This window comes from Oenanthe melanoleuca, chromosome 9 (genome assembly GCF_029582105.1).
Source record: "Oenanthe melanoleuca isolate GR-GAL-2019-014 chromosome 9, OMel1.0, whole genome shotgun sequence".
In the NCBI taxonomy this organism is placed as follows: Eukaryota; Metazoa; Chordata; class Aves; order Passeriformes; family Muscicapidae; genus Oenanthe; species Oenanthe melanoleuca.
The window spans coordinates 15,887,225-15,909,616 of record NC_079343.1 but is presented as its reverse complement, the minus strand read 5'-3'; the positions used below and the strand labels follow the sequence as shown (position 1 = coordinate 15,909,616).

Genomic DNA, 22,392 nt, shown 5'->3' with positions numbered 1-22,392 from the left:
TCTTGGTTAATGAGTACTCATTTCCTAGCAGGTTTTCACGGACCCCAGCAACCTCCAGAGGCACATTCGTTCCCAGCACGTGGGGGCTCGTGCTCACGCTTGTCCAGAGTGTGGCAAGACCTTTGCCACTTCTTCAGGCCTCAAACAGCATAAACACATCCACAGCAGTGTCAAACCTTTCATATGTAAGTCTCCAACTAAACCTCTTTGATTAAGTGTTGTTTCTCTCGCCGTAAAGCAGCGCAGTCTGGAGCAGGGGGTTGTGTTCTGCTCCCTTTGAATTCCCCACCCCGTGTCACAGGGGCTGTGAGTTCCTGAATGAGTTCTGGCTAAGTTGTGGTCCAATGCAAGGAGTTGTTTTCATGTGGTTTTCCTTTTCAGACAGACACTGTATTCTGTATAAATGTACCTGTTGTCCCAGGGGTGTTTTTCTGTGCACAGGTGCAAAGTGAGGAGTGGGATTTAGCCAGAAGAAGCCACGCCAGGCTGGGTGGCTGCAGCCTCATTGCTCTGCACCGTGCTGGGCTGGCTGCTCTCCTCCTGCTTTAGGAGCAGATTTTGGGCTGCAGAGTCTCCACAGCAGATGCCATGACTTTTGCTGGAGCTGGAAAACAAATCTCAGAGGCAATGAGATTCATCTTGCCACCTTCCTCGAGGCTCCTCAGCCTACCCCAGGTTTAAGGACTGAATTGAGCTGTTAGATCTTCACTAACAGCTTCTCCAGCCATAAAACTTTCCTTGGATGTGAGCCTGGCTCTGTGCTGGGCTTAAATGGGATCCTCAGCACCTCACAGGTTGCTTTTGCTGCTGAACCAGACCTGCTTGGAATGGGTGCACTTTGCTTTCCCTCCCTGTCACCAGGGAAGCAGAGGCAGAAAACATTTTAAAATATTGCTCTTGGTAGTGCTGCTGTCCACCACAGCCTTTTCAGGCACCTGCTGTGACTTGTAAGGTACCTTCACCATCTCCCCTACTTCTCTGCTAAACCTCTTCATCTTTTGCTGCTCTCAGCAATAATTTACCAAAATATCTGCACCACACCTGTGAAAAGCATTGGCCACAAGCTAATATATTTCCTAAAGAGGAGGAGTATTGGCTTAAACAGCTCATTTGTGCAAAATCTGTAACCTGCCATTGGGTGAGTAATACTTTTGTTTTGGACTCCTTCAATGAGAAAATGTATAAATAGATCCAATATTAAATTTTAAAGCTGATTGCAGATTAAATGATTACACTTAATTAGAAAGTGTTAGGTAGGGACTATTGCAACATCCTGCATAGAAGTCTCTAAGTGGAACCTCTCATGAATGAAATAATCTCTCAAATGCTTTTTGTTGCTATTTTTCCTGAGAAATCAAAACAACAACTGGTATTCTTCATGTGTAATGTGAGGGATGAAGCCCCACGGAACAAACTATGGATAACAGCCGTGTGATTGCAGAACAAAAGGGTTTGGAGACCACATGTTTGGGTGGCTTTGAGAGGGAGGTAGGGTCACCTAGAGCAGATATCTGCTTTCCACCAGAAGGCCACACACCAGGATTTACTTGTACCAGTCTGTTTATGGCAACTGTCTCTTATTACAGCGTGCGCCCAAGCTTGAGTGAAAACTCACCAACACTAAGGTAATTACTCACTGCCTTCACAAAATCTCCAGCCTCCCCAAATAGAAACCACATGCCATAATAGACTGAACATATTCTAAATAGCACTTACAGTAATTTTTTTAATAAGCAGAAAATATGCAAACTTAACTGCTGGCTCGTTTGGGGCACAATCACCCTACAGAGTGTGCGTAGGCACGAGATTAATTTTTTGCAGTTTTTGAAGTTTGTGTTAAACCTGGGGTCTGTACAGCAATGAAAGCTGCAAGGAGGGAAGCTTCTCTCACAAGCTAGTTGCTCAAAAGTATGGCAGTGAGATTTAAAGGTGTAACTGCAGAAATCAAACCCAGCTTCTGTTGCTTCCATACATGGAAACAAAGTTGACAACCACCCCCCATCTACTAAAGCTTAAGTAATGTGCTGAAAAGGAGGCAGATCCTAAAACACAAATTTATCTGAGGAGTCCTGGCTCTTGGGAATATCCATGGAGGTGTCACAGTCAGTTTAGACACAGAGTCTCCTCCAGAATTGGGTGTGTCCATCACTGATGCTGAGACACACCCAGGCTTCAGGTGACAGTTCCCAAAAAAGAAGAGCACTCCAGGGAGCAAGGGCTTCCACCTGGGCACAAAATTTCATTTCTATTCCAGCCCTTAGAACCTGTGGATTAAATAGGATGTTGCCTGTTGAATGCAAGAGGCACCTTGAGCAAGCAGCACCTCATTAAATAGTCTTAAATAACTTCAATGCTCAAAAAGATAAATTGTTGGTACAGCTTTTAATTATTTTGTTTGCTGAGATTATAATAATAAGTATTTTTACCTATTTAAAGGTATTGCTATTATTGATTGAATTTAGTTTAAAAATAAAATATAAGATAAAATGCATTTAGTCAAATTATTAATTTGTATTTCCCTTAATAGCCTGTAAGGATATCTTAAAATTTTAAGTGCATATTTTTGCTTTTCTCCAGAGTAGAATAATTCTTGATTCTGTTGACTGTGGAATGTATTAAAGGAGAATAATAATTTCATAATGTACCACTGTTCTCTAAGGGAGAACTTCCCAGATTTTAGGAAGACCCAATCTGTGCCAATACTCCTCTTCTGAGTCCTTTGCCACTCCAGCCAACCTGATCAAAGCCTTATCTTAAATAAAGCCATGTGGATAAGAAGCAGGATCTCAACACAACCTGGTAGAAGACCAAAAGTTCATAAAACATGATTTTTAAAAATTCTACAATAGCATATCCTTGGAAATGCATGCATTTGAGATATTTATTTTTCTGGAAAAATACATATGGTCTATCCTGCTTTACATGTGGGAGAGGAGTAGATTTATAATATCCAAGATGGAACTTGTGTGAACCTGTGGATGCAACACTCGAATCACCATTTGGGTCAGTTTAATTTTGATTTCTGTAAGCAATGTGATGGGAGCTGGGGGAAATTGCTGTGTAAAGCCTCAGTAGTGAAGGTAAGGGGCCTGATTCTGTACCCTGGAGAGTGGAACAAAAATCTTATGCCTGCAATTAGGATAAAGTAGGAGAAAATTGCAGAAAAACGAGAGCTTCAACTGCAGAAAATGAATGATAAATAATTCTGTATTAAATAAAAATATATATCTATGTTAAATAGGCAAGTAAATTATTTTTAAAGGGACAAAAACTACTTATTGAGAGAAAATCAACTATTTTCAAGAAACTGGAATAATCTCATCCTGCTTGTCTCTCTTATTTCTTTCTCTTCCATATTTTTTCCTCACTATTTTTCCCTTTATTTTTGATTTTCTCGCTCTTCTTTCTTGCCTTTCCTTGTGAATGAAGCTTTCCAGCAGGAACAGTAGCTGATACACAGAAGGAGCCTCCTTCCTGAATGGCAGCACTGCAAATTTCCTGTGTTTGGGGCCGATCCTGCAGCGTTCACCCCATGAATTGTCCCAGGGATGTCAGAGTGGGATGGGAGCGGGTGGATGGAGCAGGATCAGGCCCAGGAACAATGGGAGCATTGTTGGTGAGGCTTGGGGCAGGCTGCTGGAGAGGTAAACAGTCAGGAGAGGACAACAAGCAGTGGAGTTTCTCAAGGGCAGGGGTTTGGAGGAGCAGGAAGGTTAGTGCTGGCCCCGGTGGAGTGGAAGTTAGAGGACGTGATTGCAGCTCATGGGAACCAAGAGTGCAGGATGGGATACATTCAATTCAGTTTCCTCCTCAGGCTCAAAATAGATCCATTGTAAATTATGTCAGACTGTCTCGAGCCATGAAAATGATTGTTGAAAAGGCCTCGGAATGCACAATGCGTATTGTTGTGCGGCTTTGATGTGTGAAAGATGAGAGTTTATGATATAACACAAATTAAATAAAAATAAAGTGGCCACATGCTTTTTCCTGGCTGGGAAAAAAAAAAAAAAAAAAAAAAGGATTTATTGCAGAGGGATAACAGTGCTTGCTGATAGTGGTGCTGCCTTGTTTTCAAACAACTCTTAGAAGCAAGGTGGTGCAGAGGTACAGACAAATTCTGGCATAATGAAAAGCACAAGACACAGCACAGCCTTAGGAGTTGCCCAGTGCTCCTGCTCACCCAAAGGATGCTAAAAAGTCACTGGGGAATAAAGCATTGCCCTCTTCCAAACCCCACCTGTATTTACAGACTCTTAACTTGGTTGCTGCCCCAATTTGCTCCCTAAGGTTTGTGGCAGCCAGAAAATCAGGAGCCTGCAAAATCAGTGTTTGCCTCAGTGTTCTGCATGTTGGAGCTCAGCTTCCAGCAGCTTTCCACAGTGGCAGAGTGTCACAGGCTAGATCAGGCCCTGACCTCAAGGTAGATCTGCTCCCCTGTGTGTTCCCAGGCTTTCTTCCAAATGCTGCATTTGTGAGACTTGGATTTGTGAAATCATTCTCATCCGAGAGGTGTTTAAAAGGAAATTCATCAGGTTCTCACTGAGCATCAGACATGCAAATAAAGAGATTTTCATTCTTAAAGGAAATTGTTGTTGAAATACAGTCTATCTTGTCATGTGAGGAAAATAAGGAATATCAAGACTAGGAGAGTTAAGATGTGGAATTTACAGTAACAGCATCCCAGGCACCTGTAAACACTGTATGAATTACATGAATAGAAATGCATTGGACATATGAGAGTACTGAGGTTTTCCAGGTTCTAGCCTGGACTTCCATGGGTTTAAATTTTCCATTGTAAGTGAGAAAAAAAATGTTTGCTACAATTATACTTGGAAATAGGAAATACCTGGTTGTGTCCTCCTTCACCTCTTTCCTATTTTTGCAGAGTGAAAGCTCTGTGAGGCAGCTTCATCTCTGTCTGGTCCTGCAGATATTTATTTTAATGATTCATTTCCACATGGGAATAGTGACACAAATGGATGGCATTGAAGACACCTGCGCTCTGTTCACTGTGGGGTCAGAGCACAGGGTGGTGGCTCCTGGGGGCTCTGGGGCTAACACAACGTGGGGTGATGGTGCTGAGTGTGCAGCACTGTGCAGTGCCAAGAGCACACCAGGAGAGCGTGTCTCTCAGTGATTCCAGACCTTTTCTGCTTGTTGGAGTGGGTTTTGGTGCTGTGTTCTGACCTTTGTCTGCCCTGATGCCTTGCTTTGGAGAGTACAGTGGCTTTTACATTTGTGCACCCAGACCTCCCCCTGCGGCTTCCTCACTGACGTTTGGCGGGTTAAAAATGGTTTTATTTGCACAACTTGAGGGTGGGGGCGATTACCACAAAGCCTGAGATGTGTTGTTGTTGTTGTTCACATACAGGTGAGGTCTGCCATAAATCCTATACTCAGTTTTCAAACCTTTGTCGTCATAAGCGCATGCATGCTGATTGCAGAACCCAAATCAAGTGCAAAGACTGTGGACAAATGTTCAGCACTACGTCTTCCTTAAATAAACACAGGAGATTTTGTGAGGGCAAGAACCATTTTGCAGCAGGAGGATTTTTTGGCCAAGGCATTTCTCTTCCTGGAACCCCAGCTATGGATAAAACGTCCATGGTTAATATGAATCATGCAAATCCGGGCCTTGCTGACTATTTTGGAGCCAATAGGCATCCTGCTGGTCTTACCTTTCCAACAGCTCCTGGATTTTCTTTTAGCTTCCCCGGTCTGTTTCCTTCAGGCTTGTACCACAGGCCACCTTTGCTACCTACTAGTTCTCCTGTTAAAGGACTTCCGAGCGCAGATCAGACAAACAAAAGCCAAAGTCCCCTCATGACAAATCCTCAGATACTGCCAGCCACCCAGGATATTTTGAAGGCACTAAATAAACCACCATCAGTAGGGGAGAATAAGCCAGTGGAGCTTCAACCAGAAGGGTCCTCTGAAGAGAGGCATGAGAAACTCAGTGACCAGTCAGAGAGTAGTGACCTTGACCTTGACGATGTCAGTACCCCCAGTGGCAGTGACCTGGAAACCACCTCGGGCTCTGATCTGGAAAGTGACATTGAAAGTGAGAAAGAGAAATTTAAAGAAAATGGTAAAATGTTCAAAGAAAAAGTAAGCTCTCTGCAGAGCCTGGCGTCAATAAATAATAAGAAAGACCACAGCAATCATTCCATTTTCTCACCATCCTTAGAGGAGCAGACTGCGGTGTCAGGAGCGGTGAATGATTCTATAAAGGCTATTGCTTCTATTGCTGAAAAGTACTTTGGTTCAACAGGACTTGTGGGGCTGCAAGACAAAAAAGTCGGAGCCTTACCTTACCCTTCCATGTTTCCCCTCCCGTTTTTTCCAGCATTCTCTCAGTCAATGTATCCATTTCCTGATAGAGACTTGAGACCGTTAGCCTTGAAAGTGGAGCCCCAATCACCCAGTGAAATTAAGAAGATCCCAAAGGGAAGCTCTGAGTCTCCCTTTGACCTCACCATAAAACGTAAGGAGGAGAAGCCACTTACCCCCATCCCCTCAAAGCCAGCAGCCCCCTCTGCATCCAGCCAGGACCAGCCCCTGGATCTCAGCATGGGCAGCCGGAGCCGCGCCAGCAGCACCAAGCCCGCCGAGCCTCGGAAGAACCACGTCTTTGGGGAGAAGAAAGGAGGAGACCTGGAGCAAAGGAAAGCCTCAGAGTCCTCTCTGCAGCACGCCAGGCCCACCCCGTTCTTCATGGATCCCATCTACAGGTAAAGGGCCCTCTGCTGCTTGCAGCATCCTTTGGTGCAGGGCTGCCACCCTGTCCCTCCCAGTGTCCCTGGAGGTGCCATTGCACTGCCAGGGCATGGGGGCCCAGGCCACATGCTGACCTGTACATCCCTCCTCCCATCCCAGTGCTCCAAGTGGGCCACAGGACTGGGAATACTGCAGTTAGCAAGCCCTCATTGCCAGGAGTCATGGGTTTAACCTGCATAACTTGGCATTCAGAAGTTGAATATATTCTCTTACCCATCAATGAGCCGGCATCAGTATTGAATGTTTGTTTATTTGATGTGTATTTTATGTTGCTGGTTTGCCTGAAATTAATTTTCTTCCAAAACTCTGCCTACTCTGGCTTCCCCTGGAGATGACAGTGCCTCTCCCCAGGGTACCCCTTGTACTCCACTCTGCCAGCTCCTCTTGAACTCGAGAGGAGTTTCCCACAAGTACAACAAAGAAACACATTGGCCCTAAGGTGTACTAAAAGTGTGGAAATTGAGAATGATTTCTGCACTTTTTTACCATTATTTGAATGCTGAGTTGATTTCTTCAGGCATTTCATTCATGGAATTGAAGGCACAGCATCCTTGTGTGTACAAAGCCTCACCAGTGGGCTCCTTAGTTATAGAATCATCACAGAAAGCTTGGGTTGGAAGGGCCTTAAAGCTCACCTGATTCCAACCCCGTGCCATGGGCAGGGACACCTTCTACTCCACCAGGCTGTGCAGATCCCCATCCTTGTGAAATCAACAGGAGCCTCACTGTTGCTTTGAAAGGTGCACACTGTCAGTGAGCTGAGATTTTAAAAAGCAGTGGTAAAACCCAGACCTCCTGATGTTTCCCAGCAGAACTGAGATGGATCTCACTGGGATGTGAATTTCACCTGCACCCTGTGTGTGTCAGCCCCTCTTTGCCCTTTCTGCTCTTATATCTGTAAAGAGTCAAAGTCATGCATCTAAATTAGTTTAGAGAAATATTAGCCATAAAAATATTTATCTGCAATATAAATGACTGATTTTACAGCCTGTTGTTAAGAAAAAAGGATATTGCCATGTAAATTATGTTAATTTATTACTTTGCCTGAAAAAGAAATGCTGTGGGCAAAGTTTTGGAGAGTGCTGGGGCATAAGACAACAAGTCTGCATTTTGAAGAAACAGGATATGATGCTATTTACTGGGATGGTTTTATTCATGCCAGATTGATATCTGTGTAAGACCACACATTTTCTTTGCGTCATATTCACTTAAAATGCCTGAAGCAGTGGAAATAATGATCCGTGTTTTATGGCCCTGCATTACCAACTAATTAAATTGCACTGCAAACTCCCCTGCCCAGGGCAGAGGGGTTGGAACTAGATGATCTTTAGGGTCCCTTCCAACCCAAACCATTCTGTGAGCCTACATTGCTGTGATTTTAATGAAATCTGTACAAATTCTGGCAGTTATTTCTGAGGCTTCCTTTGCCATGAGCTACCTCTACATGTGGACCATGCACAGCACTAACAGAAAAAGCAAAACCCTCAAATTTCAATGCCCTTCTGAATTACCCATGCTGGGTTTTGCTGCCATGAGTGAATTGCAGGACTTGTTGCTGGCACCTCAGATTCAGTGTGTTTCTACAAGCCCACCTTTCTTGCCCTCCTTGGCCTTGGCACAGGGGAGATTTCCAGGGTGGTGGCTGTGATGTTATGTTGGACAGATGGCAAGGGACCCGTTGCTTAAGGCTCTTAAATTCTTCTCCTCTTAGTGCTGAGCATGCTCAGGTGCCTTATTTCTCTATAAAAGTGCTTGGTAGTTAGTCATTGGTTCCAATTATAATGGTTACCAATCTTTTAAATGGGATAATTGCCTATATAAATGGTATAATCAGCTTTAAAGGTGATTCCCAGCCCCACCCTGCCAGCAATGAGCTGTGTGTGAGAATTAAGACTTGGGTATCCTCCCTTATCTTTTACTGTTATCTCCTAAAAACAAATTGCTTGATGTGTAATTGCCTGTTTTAAATCTGAGTAGCTGTATGATTATTAATATCTGAGACTGATTCATCACAAGCAAATCTAATTTTAACATTTACAGAGTAGAAAAAAGAAAACTAACTGACCCACTGGAAGCTTTAAAAGAGAAATACTTGAGACCTTCCCCGGGATTCTTGTTTCATCCACAAGTAAGTATTTTGGGAATTTTGATGTTGTAAACAAGCCTGTTGATGCTTCAAAGCAGGTGCAGAGAAATGAATGCAGTCTTAGTCATTTTTGGATTTCCTAAATACACACAGTTTTTGCAGGACCATTGTGGTGGAAAAGCGTAAGCATTGTTCTGAGCTTCTTGATGTTTTGCAGATGAAACAACATGTTTTGATTATAGAGGAAGCCAGATTCGAGCTGAATGTGTCTTTTAGAACCATTTTCCTCCAAAACCATAACGTAGCTACCAACATTTGCTGCCACTCATGTCTTCAGCACTCTCCTGTGCTCTGGGCAAGGACAGCCAGTGCAGATTCACAGTAAGGACACCAAAGCTGAGCATCCCACTTCAAAAGGGATTTTATTTTGTTTAAGGACTCTCATAAAAAAGTTTCCACCTGATGTTTGCAAGGCTCATAGCTCCACAGTTTCTTTGGTAGCTGCAACGTGTGCAGTGTGTGTGGGATCCCTTCTCCTCCATTCCTGAAGAGAGACTTTATGAGGGCTACTTATTGTTCACAGAGCATAATCCTGGATGAAAAACATTTAGGAGTGTGTCCCAAAACAGTTTAACAACTGTGATGTGAATGAGGTATAGCAAGAAGATCTGTGTGCACACTATCCATTGCTTTTCTCCACCAGTACTGCACCCTCCTTTTGCCTTCCTCCTCCTTGCTCAAGGACATTTTGCTGAAAATCTCAGTTAAATCTTACACCTGGAATAAAATGCTCTGTGGTATTTACAGATTTGAGCTCCTTGCTGACTGTGGGCTGTTTCATCTTAGTAATGACACCCTCTACACATCCTGTATTTTAAGCACACGACCTTGAGCTGCTGTCTCTGGTTCAGGTTCCTCTGAATTCCAAGGCAAAACAGCCCAATTATCTGCTACCAATTGCTTTTTAAATTTTTTTAAATTATTTTTTTAAATTTTTTTTTCCCCAGTGAAGTTCTAACTTGTTATGCCTGGAATATATTCTGAAATATGGCACTTCTGCAGGACTGGGAAGAGCTGCTGGTAGCATATATGGCTCCAGATACAGAAAAACACCCCTTTCCAATTTCAATGTCTGAACAAAGTGTTGGATCTAAGTATTAAAGTATTTAGTAGTATTTACATGCTGTAAGTATTTATGGCATTTATGAGCACTAAATAAGAATTTAAGATGTGTTAAAATCACTGAGAATTTAAGTGCAAGGTTTAATAGCAGCTTAGCACCTCCTGCTGAGTTACCTTAAATAAGGTAAATCTGCCCAATTGGCAAAACAAGTGAAAATTCCCCTTTAGTAACAGACAGTGCTAATGCACAAATACACAAAGGACCTCAATCTGCTTTTTGTCCCTGCTGTAAAACAGACTGGTTCCTCTCCATCAAGTCAACGATTCTGTTAGAGCAGCTAAGGAGCTGTAAATTATGAGTAAATTATTTAAATGAGGGCATTTTAGATACTGCATTAGTGGAAAGAGCAGGATTATTTTGCTTGGTGCTCTGTAGCTGTTCACAAGCTGTAACTCAGAGTGGTTCAGTGCTGTTGGATTTGGGGGTTCTGAAGGTGTTGCTGCAGGCTGGACTGATGCCAGTGGTAGCTGGGGTGGTCAGTGGGTGGGAAAGGGGCTGCTGGGGTAAAATTCACTGTTTGGAGTTTGGCTGTGGTGGGCAGGAAAGGAGTTGGATATTTCATGTAGCACTGTGTGACTGAGTTACCTGGGGGTCAGGTGAGGATGTGGGGGTGAAATGGAGACATTGGGCATTTCCCTGTTGATTAGTGATGTCAGGCTTCCACCCTTTGTGTTAGTCCCAGGGGGTTGGTGAATCTCTTGTTGGAAGGTCCCAGGGCTGTCACCAAGGGCCAGCCCAGGTGGGACAGAGATGATTATCTCCACATTTCTCACTGAGCAAGAGAATAGAGAGCCCATGGCAAAGCCTGGCTGTGGTTTTAATCCCTTACCTGAGTGAGAGGGATAAGGTCTTTAACTTGGTGTGAGCTGGATCGATGCAGAGGTCAGGAGTGTAACAGGCACTAAGGAACATTGTAAAAGAAAACCAAACCACCAGCACATGTCCTGTCAAAAAAGCAAATGTCAAAATGCTTTCTTGCAAACTTTAATAGAGCAGAAAGGAGCCTCCTGTTTGCAGAGGCAGAATCTGGCTTGGTATTTATAGAGGGCTGGGGAAGGCTTCCAGAAAAGCTGTTTTTTCTTTATAGTCCTGTTCACTCCTGTAAAAGCACAGGTGGGGAGTGCTCTGCCAGTTTTCATTTTCTGATGGCAGCGTTTAAAATATTTACAAACTTATTGTTCATCTCCTAAAAGCTTGCGGTTTGGTTGTTGAATTTATTCCTGAAAATTACCATCCGAGGGACTAAGAATTTATTATTTCTTAACTAGATAATATGAGAGCAAACAGATGGATCTTTCAAATAGGTTTCTGAAATAGAACTTATAGACATAAACCCTGAAGTCTGTATCCCTGGCTGGGCAAAATTCCTCCCTGTGCCCAAAAGCTATGAAAATTAGATAATTTAATGGCATTTCTCAATAATTTGCCATTACAATAATTGTATTTTTAGGAAGAGAACACCCATCTACAATAAATCATTCAGAAAAACATTTTAATTAGTATCTTTAGATAAAATCTTAGTAACTAGATTGATTGCAATAAAGATTCCAATGCAGGAATAATGTGTTATTTTTGTTTCAATTTTGCTCCCAGTTCCAATTGCCTGATCAAAGAATTTGGGTAAGTTCATTGCTTATATTTTTGATTTAGTCACTGTGAAATAAATTGCATAAGAAAAATATAATATGAAAGATAACTTACCTCTCAATTATGGAGCATGCCACTCTTTCCTACAGGGTCTTGCAGCTCAGCAGATAAATATGCTCCTATGTCAAATTGGCTTTATTTTTATGTACCTGATCCTGCTGGTTTGGTTTGGTGAAGGCAATGGGAGCTTTACCTGAGTGAGGGTTGTAGAATGCAGTCTTTGTTTATATGTGACTGAAATCGTTCCAGGCCTTTTTCCTTCAGAGATTGCAGTGAAATTTTCAGGCTGAAATCTTGTTAGATTGCAATAGTTAATAAATATTTAATCTATATTAAAATACAGAGTCTCGGAGGATTTAATGTTTCTCTCTCATTTGACTTCAGTGGGAGTTAGTCACTTAATAGTCACTTAAATAGCTTTGAAATTTTGAGCCTAATTGCTCATAGCAGTGCTTAAAGCAGAAATAAAACACCCATTTATTTGCTGTGTTTAGGTCAAATTTGTCCTCTGTGTATAGTTACATCACCCTCCTTACATGAACAGGAATTGTGCTTTTAGTGCACTATGGGATAAATTTAGGCTTTCTCTTCTATTTTTATAAAACCTTGTTTTTAATGCATATGGATTGTTCATGAGAAGAAAAAGAGCCACAGCTTTTGCAGATGCAGCTCCAAAATCTCCACGTTCTGCTCTCACCGCTGGCTCCTCAGCTGCAGCGCCCAGCCCATAAATACTTGTCCCAGATTTTCCCAGCCTTTGGGCTTTGGAGGGGAGAGCTGGAGCCAGGAGGCAGGGCTGGGGTCCTGGCTCAGTGCTGCTCGTTGCTCTGACTGTGAGCTGGACTCATTTCACCAGGCAAAGCCAGAATTCTGCACAGTGAGCGCTGGGATCTCCTGCTCCCCTGCATGTGTGTCCCTGCACGGGGCTCTGATGGGCTCTGAGCCCTGCCCTCTGCCCCATGCCCTCCTTGGCACACTTCTAGAGCAGTGCTGGCCTTTGCTTTGTGTGCACACGTAGATTTTCATCCCTCTTTCTTCCTGGGAAGAGCTCTTTCACACAGTGCAAAGATGCTCTGGGAGCCTGAGCTGGAAGGAGTTGAGCAGGCACTGAAGGACTCCTGAGAGCACCCAGAGGTGTTGCAGGAGCTCAGCAAGCAGGAGAGAGGTTAGGTGCCAGACTTGGAGAGCACAGGAGGTAGTTCCCAAATATATTTTTTTGGAAATTCATTGTAGGACATGAAGGGGCCATAAGTAGTGTTTGTGATTTGGGCCAGGCACGCTTAATCCTGTTGTCTCAGAAAAGTGGCTCTGCTTCAGCAGGTTTGGGAAGTGGAAAAACCCAGTGCAGTCTGTTTCTTCTGTCTGATTTCCTTGACTTTGGCTCAGTCCTCAGATTTCCATCATCCTGCTCCTTTTGTGAGTGTTTGTCTCCTGGCTGTGCTCATTCTTTGAGCAGCTCCAGCAGAAATAGGTTTAAAACATGAAGTTACTGAGCAGGATGCTGATTCATGGATAAATCTCATCTTGAGAGATTTGGTTATGTCACACAAGCCTTTCCACCTCAATTCCCTGTTGCATGTGCCACAAATTTCAAGATTATTTGAGATAGTTTTTTTCATTGTTCCCTGGAGCCGTATGGTGCAAATCAATAGGCAACACCCTCTTGAATAATCAGGATTAATTTGATCTATTTATGCCATTTTGGTCCTATCAGGAGAAAGTTGCTCTAAGGAGTTCCGTAATTTTAGGCAGACAATATTTGGTTTACGGAGAACCATTGTAATTGAAACAACTTTACAAATGAATGGAAAGGAATTTGGTGAGGGCCTTAACAAAACTTTTGTTTCACTAGGCTGATTTTTAGGACACAATCCATTCTGTTAACTGAGCTTGATCCCCACCAACTGCATTCATACAAATCCAGTTATTCTGGAGCCATACTGCAGATCAGCAGGAGTTTCTTGCTACTGCTTCATAAAGTTCAGCCACATGTGATTGGTGTCTTGAACGTGAATATAACTCAGCCAAGTTCCAGGGCTGGCTGTCCCAATACACGCAGTTTCAAGACATGATTCACAAATTGCAGATTTTCGAGGCAACGTTATAACTTCAGCTGGGGGAGGGAGAAATCCTGAGCTTTAGCAGTTGGATTTTGTAGAGTTCCCCAAATAACAGTAATAAAAATAGAAAGCAAACACTTGAACAGTTCTTTTCCCATGAGGTCTGGCCATAAAGTCAGTTGTTTTTGTGATAGTAGCAATGAAGGAGTCACGTTTGTCAAATATGAGGTCATGCAATTCATGACATTGTCTGAGAGATTATTTCATATCATCAGGTTATTCTTAAAAAGCACCAACAGCAAACCTTCACTTTATTTATGCCACTTTTTCTTGGGTTGGTTAATAAATTTTAAGACAAATGTCCAAGGCCCCTGCTGATGATATCTTGCCCGCTGAAATGTTTATAAATACTTGTTTTAGCCGATTATGGTAATGTCTGCATTTCTGAGTCGGAGCTGGGGAATTGTGACTGCACATTAGTTTGCGTCAGTCGGAGGTTAATAGCCTCTCAGGGAGGTGGGGGAAAGCTGCTTCCTTTTCCAGACATCTGGACACAGATAGAATCAACAGCTCTTATATATGTAAATCAAAAGTTGCTGTTCTATATAAAACACTGTCACTCACTGATGGCAGATTAGGAGTGCGTGACTTGTCCGTGAGGCAATAGCTGTATGCGAAATATGTAACAGGATCTCCTCCCTCTGCTGATCCTTGGAGAGCTTTCTCCACGGGCATGGCAATTCCTCTAATCCAATCCTTGGGGTCAAGCAGTGCTTCACCCCTGTGCCCCACTCAGGGATCACCACAGCCCTTGGGTGTTGGGTTGGGCTGCAAACCCCCTGAAAGCACAGCTGGTGGCTTTAGCCACACACCTGCCTCTCTGGTGGTCCCCTGGAGAAGGGAGGTGACCATGAGCATCCACCCAATCCCCTTAGGACAGCCACTGTCACCAACACCTCTCTCCTGGAGTTTGGTGGCTTGAGCAGCATCTCCATGGCCAACACAACTCCTGGAGGCAGGCCTTGCTTTGCCATCAGTGTTTGGAAGGGTGAAAAGCTACTTCAGTTGTGTTTCAGCTGGAAGAGGGAGTTCCATTTTGGGAGGAAAGTCATCTCCTGGGTTAACATTTAGTCATTAAAAAAAAAGTGGAAAGAGGGAAAGAGTAAGAACAAAATAGTGATTTTTACAATCACTGAGGATTACCAGTGGTGTCACTGGGCTCTGAAGTGTGGCATATGTGTCTGTAAATGCCATAGGAAGAAGGGTGAGCAGGCTGAGAGTTTGTTTACTGTGAGTAGCCAAATCCAGAACTGACTATGAAGATTTTGCAGAAGATTCAGAGAAAGCTGAATTACCAGGATTAAAACAGCAATAAAAGTCAATATAGTAAATACCCAGTAATGCCAAGGGGAAAGTGTGACTTTTAACTCCTATCATTCAGGAAAAAGATCTTGAAGTTATTAGTCTTATGAAAATATCACCTGAGTGCTTAGCAGAAAGGAATTGAAAACACCATTATGTTATACTGCCTTCAGGTCTTGAATACAGCTAAAGTTCCTCTCAAAAGGCCATAGTAGAATTCAAAAAGACACAGAAAAGTGCAACAATGATGATCATAGGTAGGGAACAACTTCCATTCAAAAAGAGACTAAGTAGATTTTGATTTTTTCAGCTGGGAAAAAAAATGCCTGAGGGAGCTGTGCCCCAACCCCTTGAGCCCATGAATGGTGAGCAGAACCTGAATGAGGAATGGTTATTCATTAGTGATAACAATACCAAAAAAAGCCCCACAGAAAATATCAGGCAAAAGGCTTAGAAGGAACAAAAGCCAGTATCTTTTCATATGCACCTAATTAAATTGGTGAACTCTCCTTGACGGAAATATAAATGGGTTTGAAAAGGTTTAGCCAAGTGAATGGGAGCAGCAGCAATGGCTGTTCAATGTTGTAACAGAGATGCAGCCTCCAATTAATGCTCTTGCACCTCCCTGTGCTGGTGTGTGGCAGGGGGGACATCTGTCCCTTGCCCACCCTCCTGTGTGTCCCCTGGAGCCACTGCTTGGCACTGAGTACCAGCTTCCAAAACCTCACGTTTCTAAACCTCAGGTTTAGAATTCCTGCTTGGTTTTGGTGTCTGAATTAGTCCTCAGTGCAAAACCTCTGGATTTCTTACTGCTCAGCTGGTATTTTGCAAACAGACTGGTGAGCAGGGGCTGCCTGCCTGCACTGAAGGTGATGGAAAGCACATGGTGGATCAGGGCTGCAGGATTTCATGGGCTGTAAAATGCCCCCACAGCCCAGGAACCCATCTCACCACAGGAATTTGCATCTTGAAGGCTCTGAGCACCAACACACTACAGGACTTCTTAAGAAAATGCCCCAGTTTTGGTTCTTGGGAGCCCTAACTCCAGCAGATAATAGCAGCTATAATTATCCTGATAGCAGTGGAGTGACAGTGCCTTGGATCAGCAAAGCTGTGGGGCCAAACACTTCCCATTGGTGCTGGTGCAGTTCTTGAAAAACATAAATCATACCAGGTCATCACATAAGTCAGGCTTAAAAAAAAAAACCAACTCAACAGCAAAACAGCAAGCACAATAGTCATTCCTATGGTGAGAAACATATTTTTAGAAAGCGAGTAATACTTTAAAATAATTGGAAGTGCTCGTGTTTCCTCTGGATGAGGGATTTGAGATTAGGTGCTGATTTCATACCTATTTTGGGACTGATGTAATCCTGGAGGCAGTGTTTGTGGTAGAGCTGATCTGTGTTGCTGTGCATGAAACAGGAGCCCACCTCAGCTTCTACTCTGCAAAATCCTGGAAATAAGAACTAAAACAAAAATCAGCATGACTAAGCCATTTTAAACGTAAAGGGGAAAATAGTTGCTTTAATATATTACTGGCAGGCACCATGTGCATGAGAAATTGAGATCCAAAAATGATTTAAACCCACTAGATAATGAAATGGACTTGAATATTAAATATACATAAATAAAACATTTATTATACTTCTCAGTACCCTTATTATTCTTCACCATAAATATGTGATATCGTAACCCATGCACTGTCTTGTCATTGCTAATCAGCCAGAAGGCCAAAGGGCATTTTTCATTCAAACCATTTATTTTCAGCAGTTGTAAAATAGATGAGTGAATTTTTGTGGGGAGCAATTAGAAGGAATTAAAGGCAGTGGAAGAACTGTTTTAAAAGCTCTAAGAATCAATTCCAAGCAAAGGAGAAGATGAAGTCGTATAAAAAGAAATATATGGTAATGTTGAGGTGTATGGGTTGATAATGACATCTTGGTGCTGAGATAGAATTACCTCCTCTCCCAGCAGCATCATCATTACATATCTCATGCCTGTGATCAGTACATGTCAAAATCCTTCATATTGACAAATGTGCTGTCCACTTGCATCTGTGGAGAATGTTTTAGCAGCTGAGTGATTATGAATCAAACCCCAGAGCTTACAGCCCTTGCTGCCTCTCAATGCTTTCACATTTGTTGCCTGACAAGTAAATGTATCTTGACTTCCCTCTGAGATTTTTTATTTTTTTCCACCGTGTTTGATGAAAGACATTTGGCAAATTGGCAGTGGTACCCTGTACGTTGCAATTTGTACTCAGCATTAGGAATTTGAGCATGAAATGAGAGGGCAGGCTACAGGCTAAAGGGAAAAAACCAACCCAACCCAAAGGCAGAGCTAACCAGCATGGAAACAGTCATGCCAGGAGACAACCGTGTAATTCTGCCAATGAAAATAAAATTAAAGAAACCTGCAAAAATGCCCAGTTCTCCCAATTAAAATTTCAGTTTTCCAACAATCAGAGGAACCTTTTATGGATTTTGAAGAACAGTCTGTGGAGATGTTCCAGCTGAGAAGGGTTCAACATCTTGTCTTTCATATAATTTCCTTCTTCATTACAAGCAAGATCTTGCACAGGGCTCATGCTGTGGGGTTTGTGCTCTGTAGGTGAGAGCTTGACTTTCTGTTTTTTTCATTTGTTTGTGGTGTTATAAAGAGGTGGATGGTTATTCTCACCTGTCAGTAGGCTCAGCAGCATTCTTGAACTCTTCAAGTGGTAATGTTTGAGATTTTGGAGGAGCTTTTCGTGGTCTGTTCCAGACACCTTAAAGGAAACTGTTCTCCAGAAATTATTTAATCCCTGCTCCCTGCAAATTACAGACAGCTAATCAAGAGTGGAGCCATCCCAAAGCACATAGGAGTTATAAGCAACTAAAGATAGAGCAAGAATATTAAGAGATGGAAAAATAGCATAGACATCTAACAGGTAATGTGAATACAGAGCACCAAACCCACCAAAGCTTCATTTCTTCTGTGTTTATCTAATGGTCTTTGGCTCTGATGGGCTAGAACATTGGACTGGATGGCTGGATGTGGCTGGGACATTGATGGAGCCTCTTTGGATCTGGATTGTTGCAGCCCTTGGTTGAGCTGGAGAGACATAAGGTTTCCTCTGCAAGTCCTCAAAAATATAAAATTAGAAATGCAGTTATTATTTCTGTTCATTTGGTAATATATATTCAGTGATTTAGATGGGATGCACAGATGTGTAGGCACACAACCACAGATCATGACTGCAAAACCTGGAATTTTACAGGAGAAAAATAAGAAGAAACTGGCTGATCATTACCCTCATGGCCCATAATTTTCAAGACTGCAGCTCTACACTGATTTTTTTTTTTTTTTCCCCTTTTCTTCTTTCACTTGTCAGCCGATGTTCTCTTCATTCCGGGTCCCCGCTGGGGGGCAGGAAGCCGAGGGGATCGTTCACCTGGGGGGGCTCTGTCTGTCTCCTGCTGCAGGTGTCAGCTATAGAAAGCATGGCCGAGAAGCTGGAGGGTTTCAGCGCCCTGAAGCCGGAGGGCAGCGAGCTGCTGCAGGCAGTGCCATCCATGTTCAGCTTCCGCGCGCCGCCCAGCGCGCTCCCCGACACGCTGCTGCGCAAGGGCAAGGAGCGCTACACCTGCAGGTACCCTGCCCCAGCCCTCCTGCCACCCCTCAGCTCCCACTGCCCAGCAGGGAAAGCCTTCCTGCCATCAGGAATGGCGTGGCCAGCAAGAGCAGGGAGGTTGTTCGTGCCCTGGGCTCGGCACTGGCGTGCTGCGTCAAGTTCTGGCCCCTCAGTTTAGGGGGGATGGTGAGATGCTTGAGTGTGTCCAGAGGAGGCAACAAGGTGAGGGGCTTGGAACACAAACCCTGTGAGGAATGGCTGAGGGAGCTGGGCTTGTTCAGCCTGGAGAAAAGGAGATCAGCTCCCTGAAAGGTGGCTGTAGCCAGGTAGAGTTGGTCTCTTTCTCCAAGCAGCAGCTGCCAGAACGAGAGGACACGGCTTTAAGGTGCACCAAGGGAAATATAGGATGGATATTAGGAAAAATTTTTTTACAGAAAGAGTGATAAAGTATTGGTATGATCTACCTAGGGAGGCGGTGGAGTCACCATCCCTGGGTTTATTTAAAAACAGACTGGATGTGGCACTCGGTGCCATGGTGCAGTTGAGGTTTTAGGGCATGGGTTGGACTCAATGATCTTGAAGGTATCTTCCAGCCTGGTGATTCTGTGATTCTAGTTATTAAATTATTGGTGTTACGAAACAAAGAGCTCTCCCTTGATACCTTGGAGTGGCTGCCTAGAACAGAGGCTAGACAAGATTCAGAGAATAAAGGGGTTATTTTTTAAAGGCCTTCAATAGGTACACATTGGGCAGTCAGAAGCCTCCAAAGGCTACACCCAAGACCGACGATGGTCACAAGTTTTTCAGACAATTTTAAGTCCATTTACATATCAGGGATTAATCCTCCAATTACAGTTTCAGCTAATGAAGTAATTTACTCTGATTTTGCCCCTCTCTGTAGTTTACATCTCTCAGGGCCTGAGACAGTGAGGTGTCCTTGAATTTCAGGCCTAGAGGAATTGTTTTATCTGACCAAATTGTGAAGACAGTAGCTAACACTCTACAGGGAGTTTTAGAGTTATACACTAAAGCAGTACAGGATCTGAAAAATATAAAAGCTAAATCCTAAGGCATCACCCTGTATCACAGCGGTTTGATAAATGAGGTGAAAACTGTTATATAAACAATTCTTTTTTTCTCAAATTTTCTCATCACTTTCATATATGAAAGTGTGCTTTCATTATTGATTTTTTTGATCATAAACTACAGACGTGTTTTCTCTCGGGCTTCTGGTTTTAATATCCAAAGGGATCAGTGATAAAATACATTACTTATTAGGACTTGTGTGTACGGACTTTAAAAAAACCCCACAATGAAGATAGTCTTTGAATGTGCACCCAAAATGAATGGGGGCTTTGTCAAGGAGAGTGGAATTAGCTGTGCGGGTATTTTGAAGGCTTATACATCACGTTGTGAAAAAATAAATGGGATGTTAAAAGTGTAGGGATGCAATCTTCAAAGTCGTCATGCAGAGCAGCCATCACCCTCCTTCCCTTAAGAGAGTGCTGTGTGTGCTCTGCCCCCATGCAAAAATGGGCTCAATGTCCTCAACAGAATGGGCCAATTATAAACTGAATATTAATATATTCCTTGAACAAAGGGGGAGAATTCGTGATAATTTTTTTTTTTGCCATTTTTTTTTCCTGTGGCGTATTATCGAGGTTGGAGAATGGTTTTTAAATTGCACTGTTTAGGTCTCTGTATCATCTCCAGAATGTGCAAGCATTTGACACTGGCATATCAGTTTATCTGATCTTTTTGAAAACATGTCACCTTCTTTCAAGACATGTTGTTATAGAAACATACCTTGATGGATTAGGTCTTTGAGTCTTGTCTGCTCTGATCCTATTCAATGCACAGAACGGTGTCATGTTTGCTGACATGTAGAATTGGTTGAAAGGTTTGAAATTTGCTTACACAGAGGCAGAAATCCAAGGCTTCAATAACAGATTTGCTTGATTCCAAATCTGAATGAGGCTGGTAATCACCCAGTGGGCTTAGAACCTTGGGGTGATCTTTGAAACAGGTTTTTCATACAACCAAGCAAAGCTGGTTGGTGCCAGCAGTTCCAACCCCTCTCCTGTGTGTGTGACATTTGCTGAGATGTTGTTGCACCAAAGCCATGCCAGTAGGACCATATTGAGATAATTCCATTTGGGCTGTGCATCCAGTGCAGCTCAGATTGGGAGCCACTGAAGGATGTGTTGTCTTATCAAAGGTTTTCTTATCACAGATACTGTGGCAAGATTTTCCCGAGATCTGCGAACCTGACCCGTCACCTGAGGACGCACACTGGAGAGCAGCCCTACAGGTACCACACCCCTCACCCCTGCTTGTGGCCAAGCTTTGGGGTCCCTTCCAATGCAGACATTTTCTGTGAATAAAGCCAGGGAATTCAACATCCTTGCTGGACCAGCTCCAGCCCTTCCTCCGTAGCTTTGGACCCACCATTGCATTTTGGTCTCGGAGTTTTGTGCATTTGGTGCTGATCCTTGGTGTTGAAGCTGCAGAAAAGGAGAGAGTTTTGGTCTTAGTGAAGTTCTTTTGGCTGGGGCAGCTTCCCAACACAGTCCCCAATTCCTGTCCTTGCTGGCAGAGTGGCTGGTGCTGCTGAACCAGTGATTGAAGTGATGTTCAGTAGGGCTCATGGACGTATTTTCCCTTCCAATTTTTTTTTTTTTTGTTGGAGTCATGTGGTGTTATTTGCAGCCTAAATTTGGGTGATTTGTCAGTCATCTGATTGCTGAAAGGTCCTGGTTGCAAAGGCATTACTGTATTTATTTGTTTCCTGCCTAATCTGGATCCTTTCTGAGGTCTGCTTAACCAAAACCCATGTGGGTGCACTCTCCTGTTGATAACATGTGTGTGATACCAAATACAGGACAGTCACATTCAGAAATGTGTGTAAAGCTTCACCTTATTGAAAATGAAAGGCTAATTTAAACTGGAAAGAGGCCAGTTCATAAAACAAATGCACAGATTTCTGCATTTTACGAGCTGTAAAGAGCAGAGTAAGCTCATTGTTTGTGAGGAAACAATATGTTTTCTGCATCTAGTCTCTTTGGGAAATGAGATTCACATCTAATTTTATTGAAGGAAGGTCTTGATGCATGTTATACCCGTCCACTGCATAAAAGCCACAAGCAATTAGTAGCATAATGGGCGATTTCAGCACTAAAAAAAATTTGACATCACTGACAAGTGTAAGAGAGGCACAGGAGAAGTGAAAGATGGAAAAACTAAAGTGGTGAAGACTCTTGGCTAGTTGCCAGCCAGAGAATTTGGAATAGTTATAGTATGACTTAGTAATGGCTTAAAGAGCAATACAGTAAAGGCTTTAGGGACTCCAAATCACTACAGAGTATGAAAATTGATGCCTCTGGTACCAGAGTGATAGACTAAACTACTCACATTGGCACAGTATTAAAGGTTGGGATTGTTTATTGCTGGTTTTTGCAAGATAACCAAATTTCCTCTGGGATTAGCAATCAAGCAAGCTAATTCCTCAAGAAAAGATTTAATCACACAGTATAATTGAGAATAGGAAAAGAAATAGCCCTTTTTACCTTATTTGAGCATTAGAAGAGATCTGTTTCATGTTTTTTCCAAAAGTGTTTAATTGTATTGTATTGGCAGCACATGAAACAATAGAGTTATTGCT

General features: G+C 43.0%; 1 protein-coding gene across 5 annotated transcripts in view; it reads left to right on the top strand.

Moving 5' to 3' along the window:
• Positions 1-22,392, top strand: part of MECOM (MDS1 and EVI1 complex locus) — a 321,227-nt gene that overhangs the window by 290,893 nt on the left and 7,942 nt on the right. For 2 of the 5 annotated variants that reach the window (XM_056498563.1, XM_056498565.1), the window contains 5 exons: positions 29-185; positions 5,372-6,731; positions 8,818-8,905; positions 18,583-18,749; positions 20,965-21,042. In XM_056498563.1, coding sequence (XP_056354538.1) covers positions 29-185; positions 5,372-6,731; positions 8,818-8,905; positions 18,583-18,749; positions 20,965-21,042 — 1,850 coding nt within the window. The remainder of the gene's footprint in view (positions 1-28; positions 186-5,371; positions 6,732-8,817; positions 8,906-18,582; positions 18,750-20,964; positions 21,043-22,392) is intronic. The other 3 variants (XM_056498567.1, XM_056498564.1, XM_056498566.1) reach the window with 3 other exon arrangements.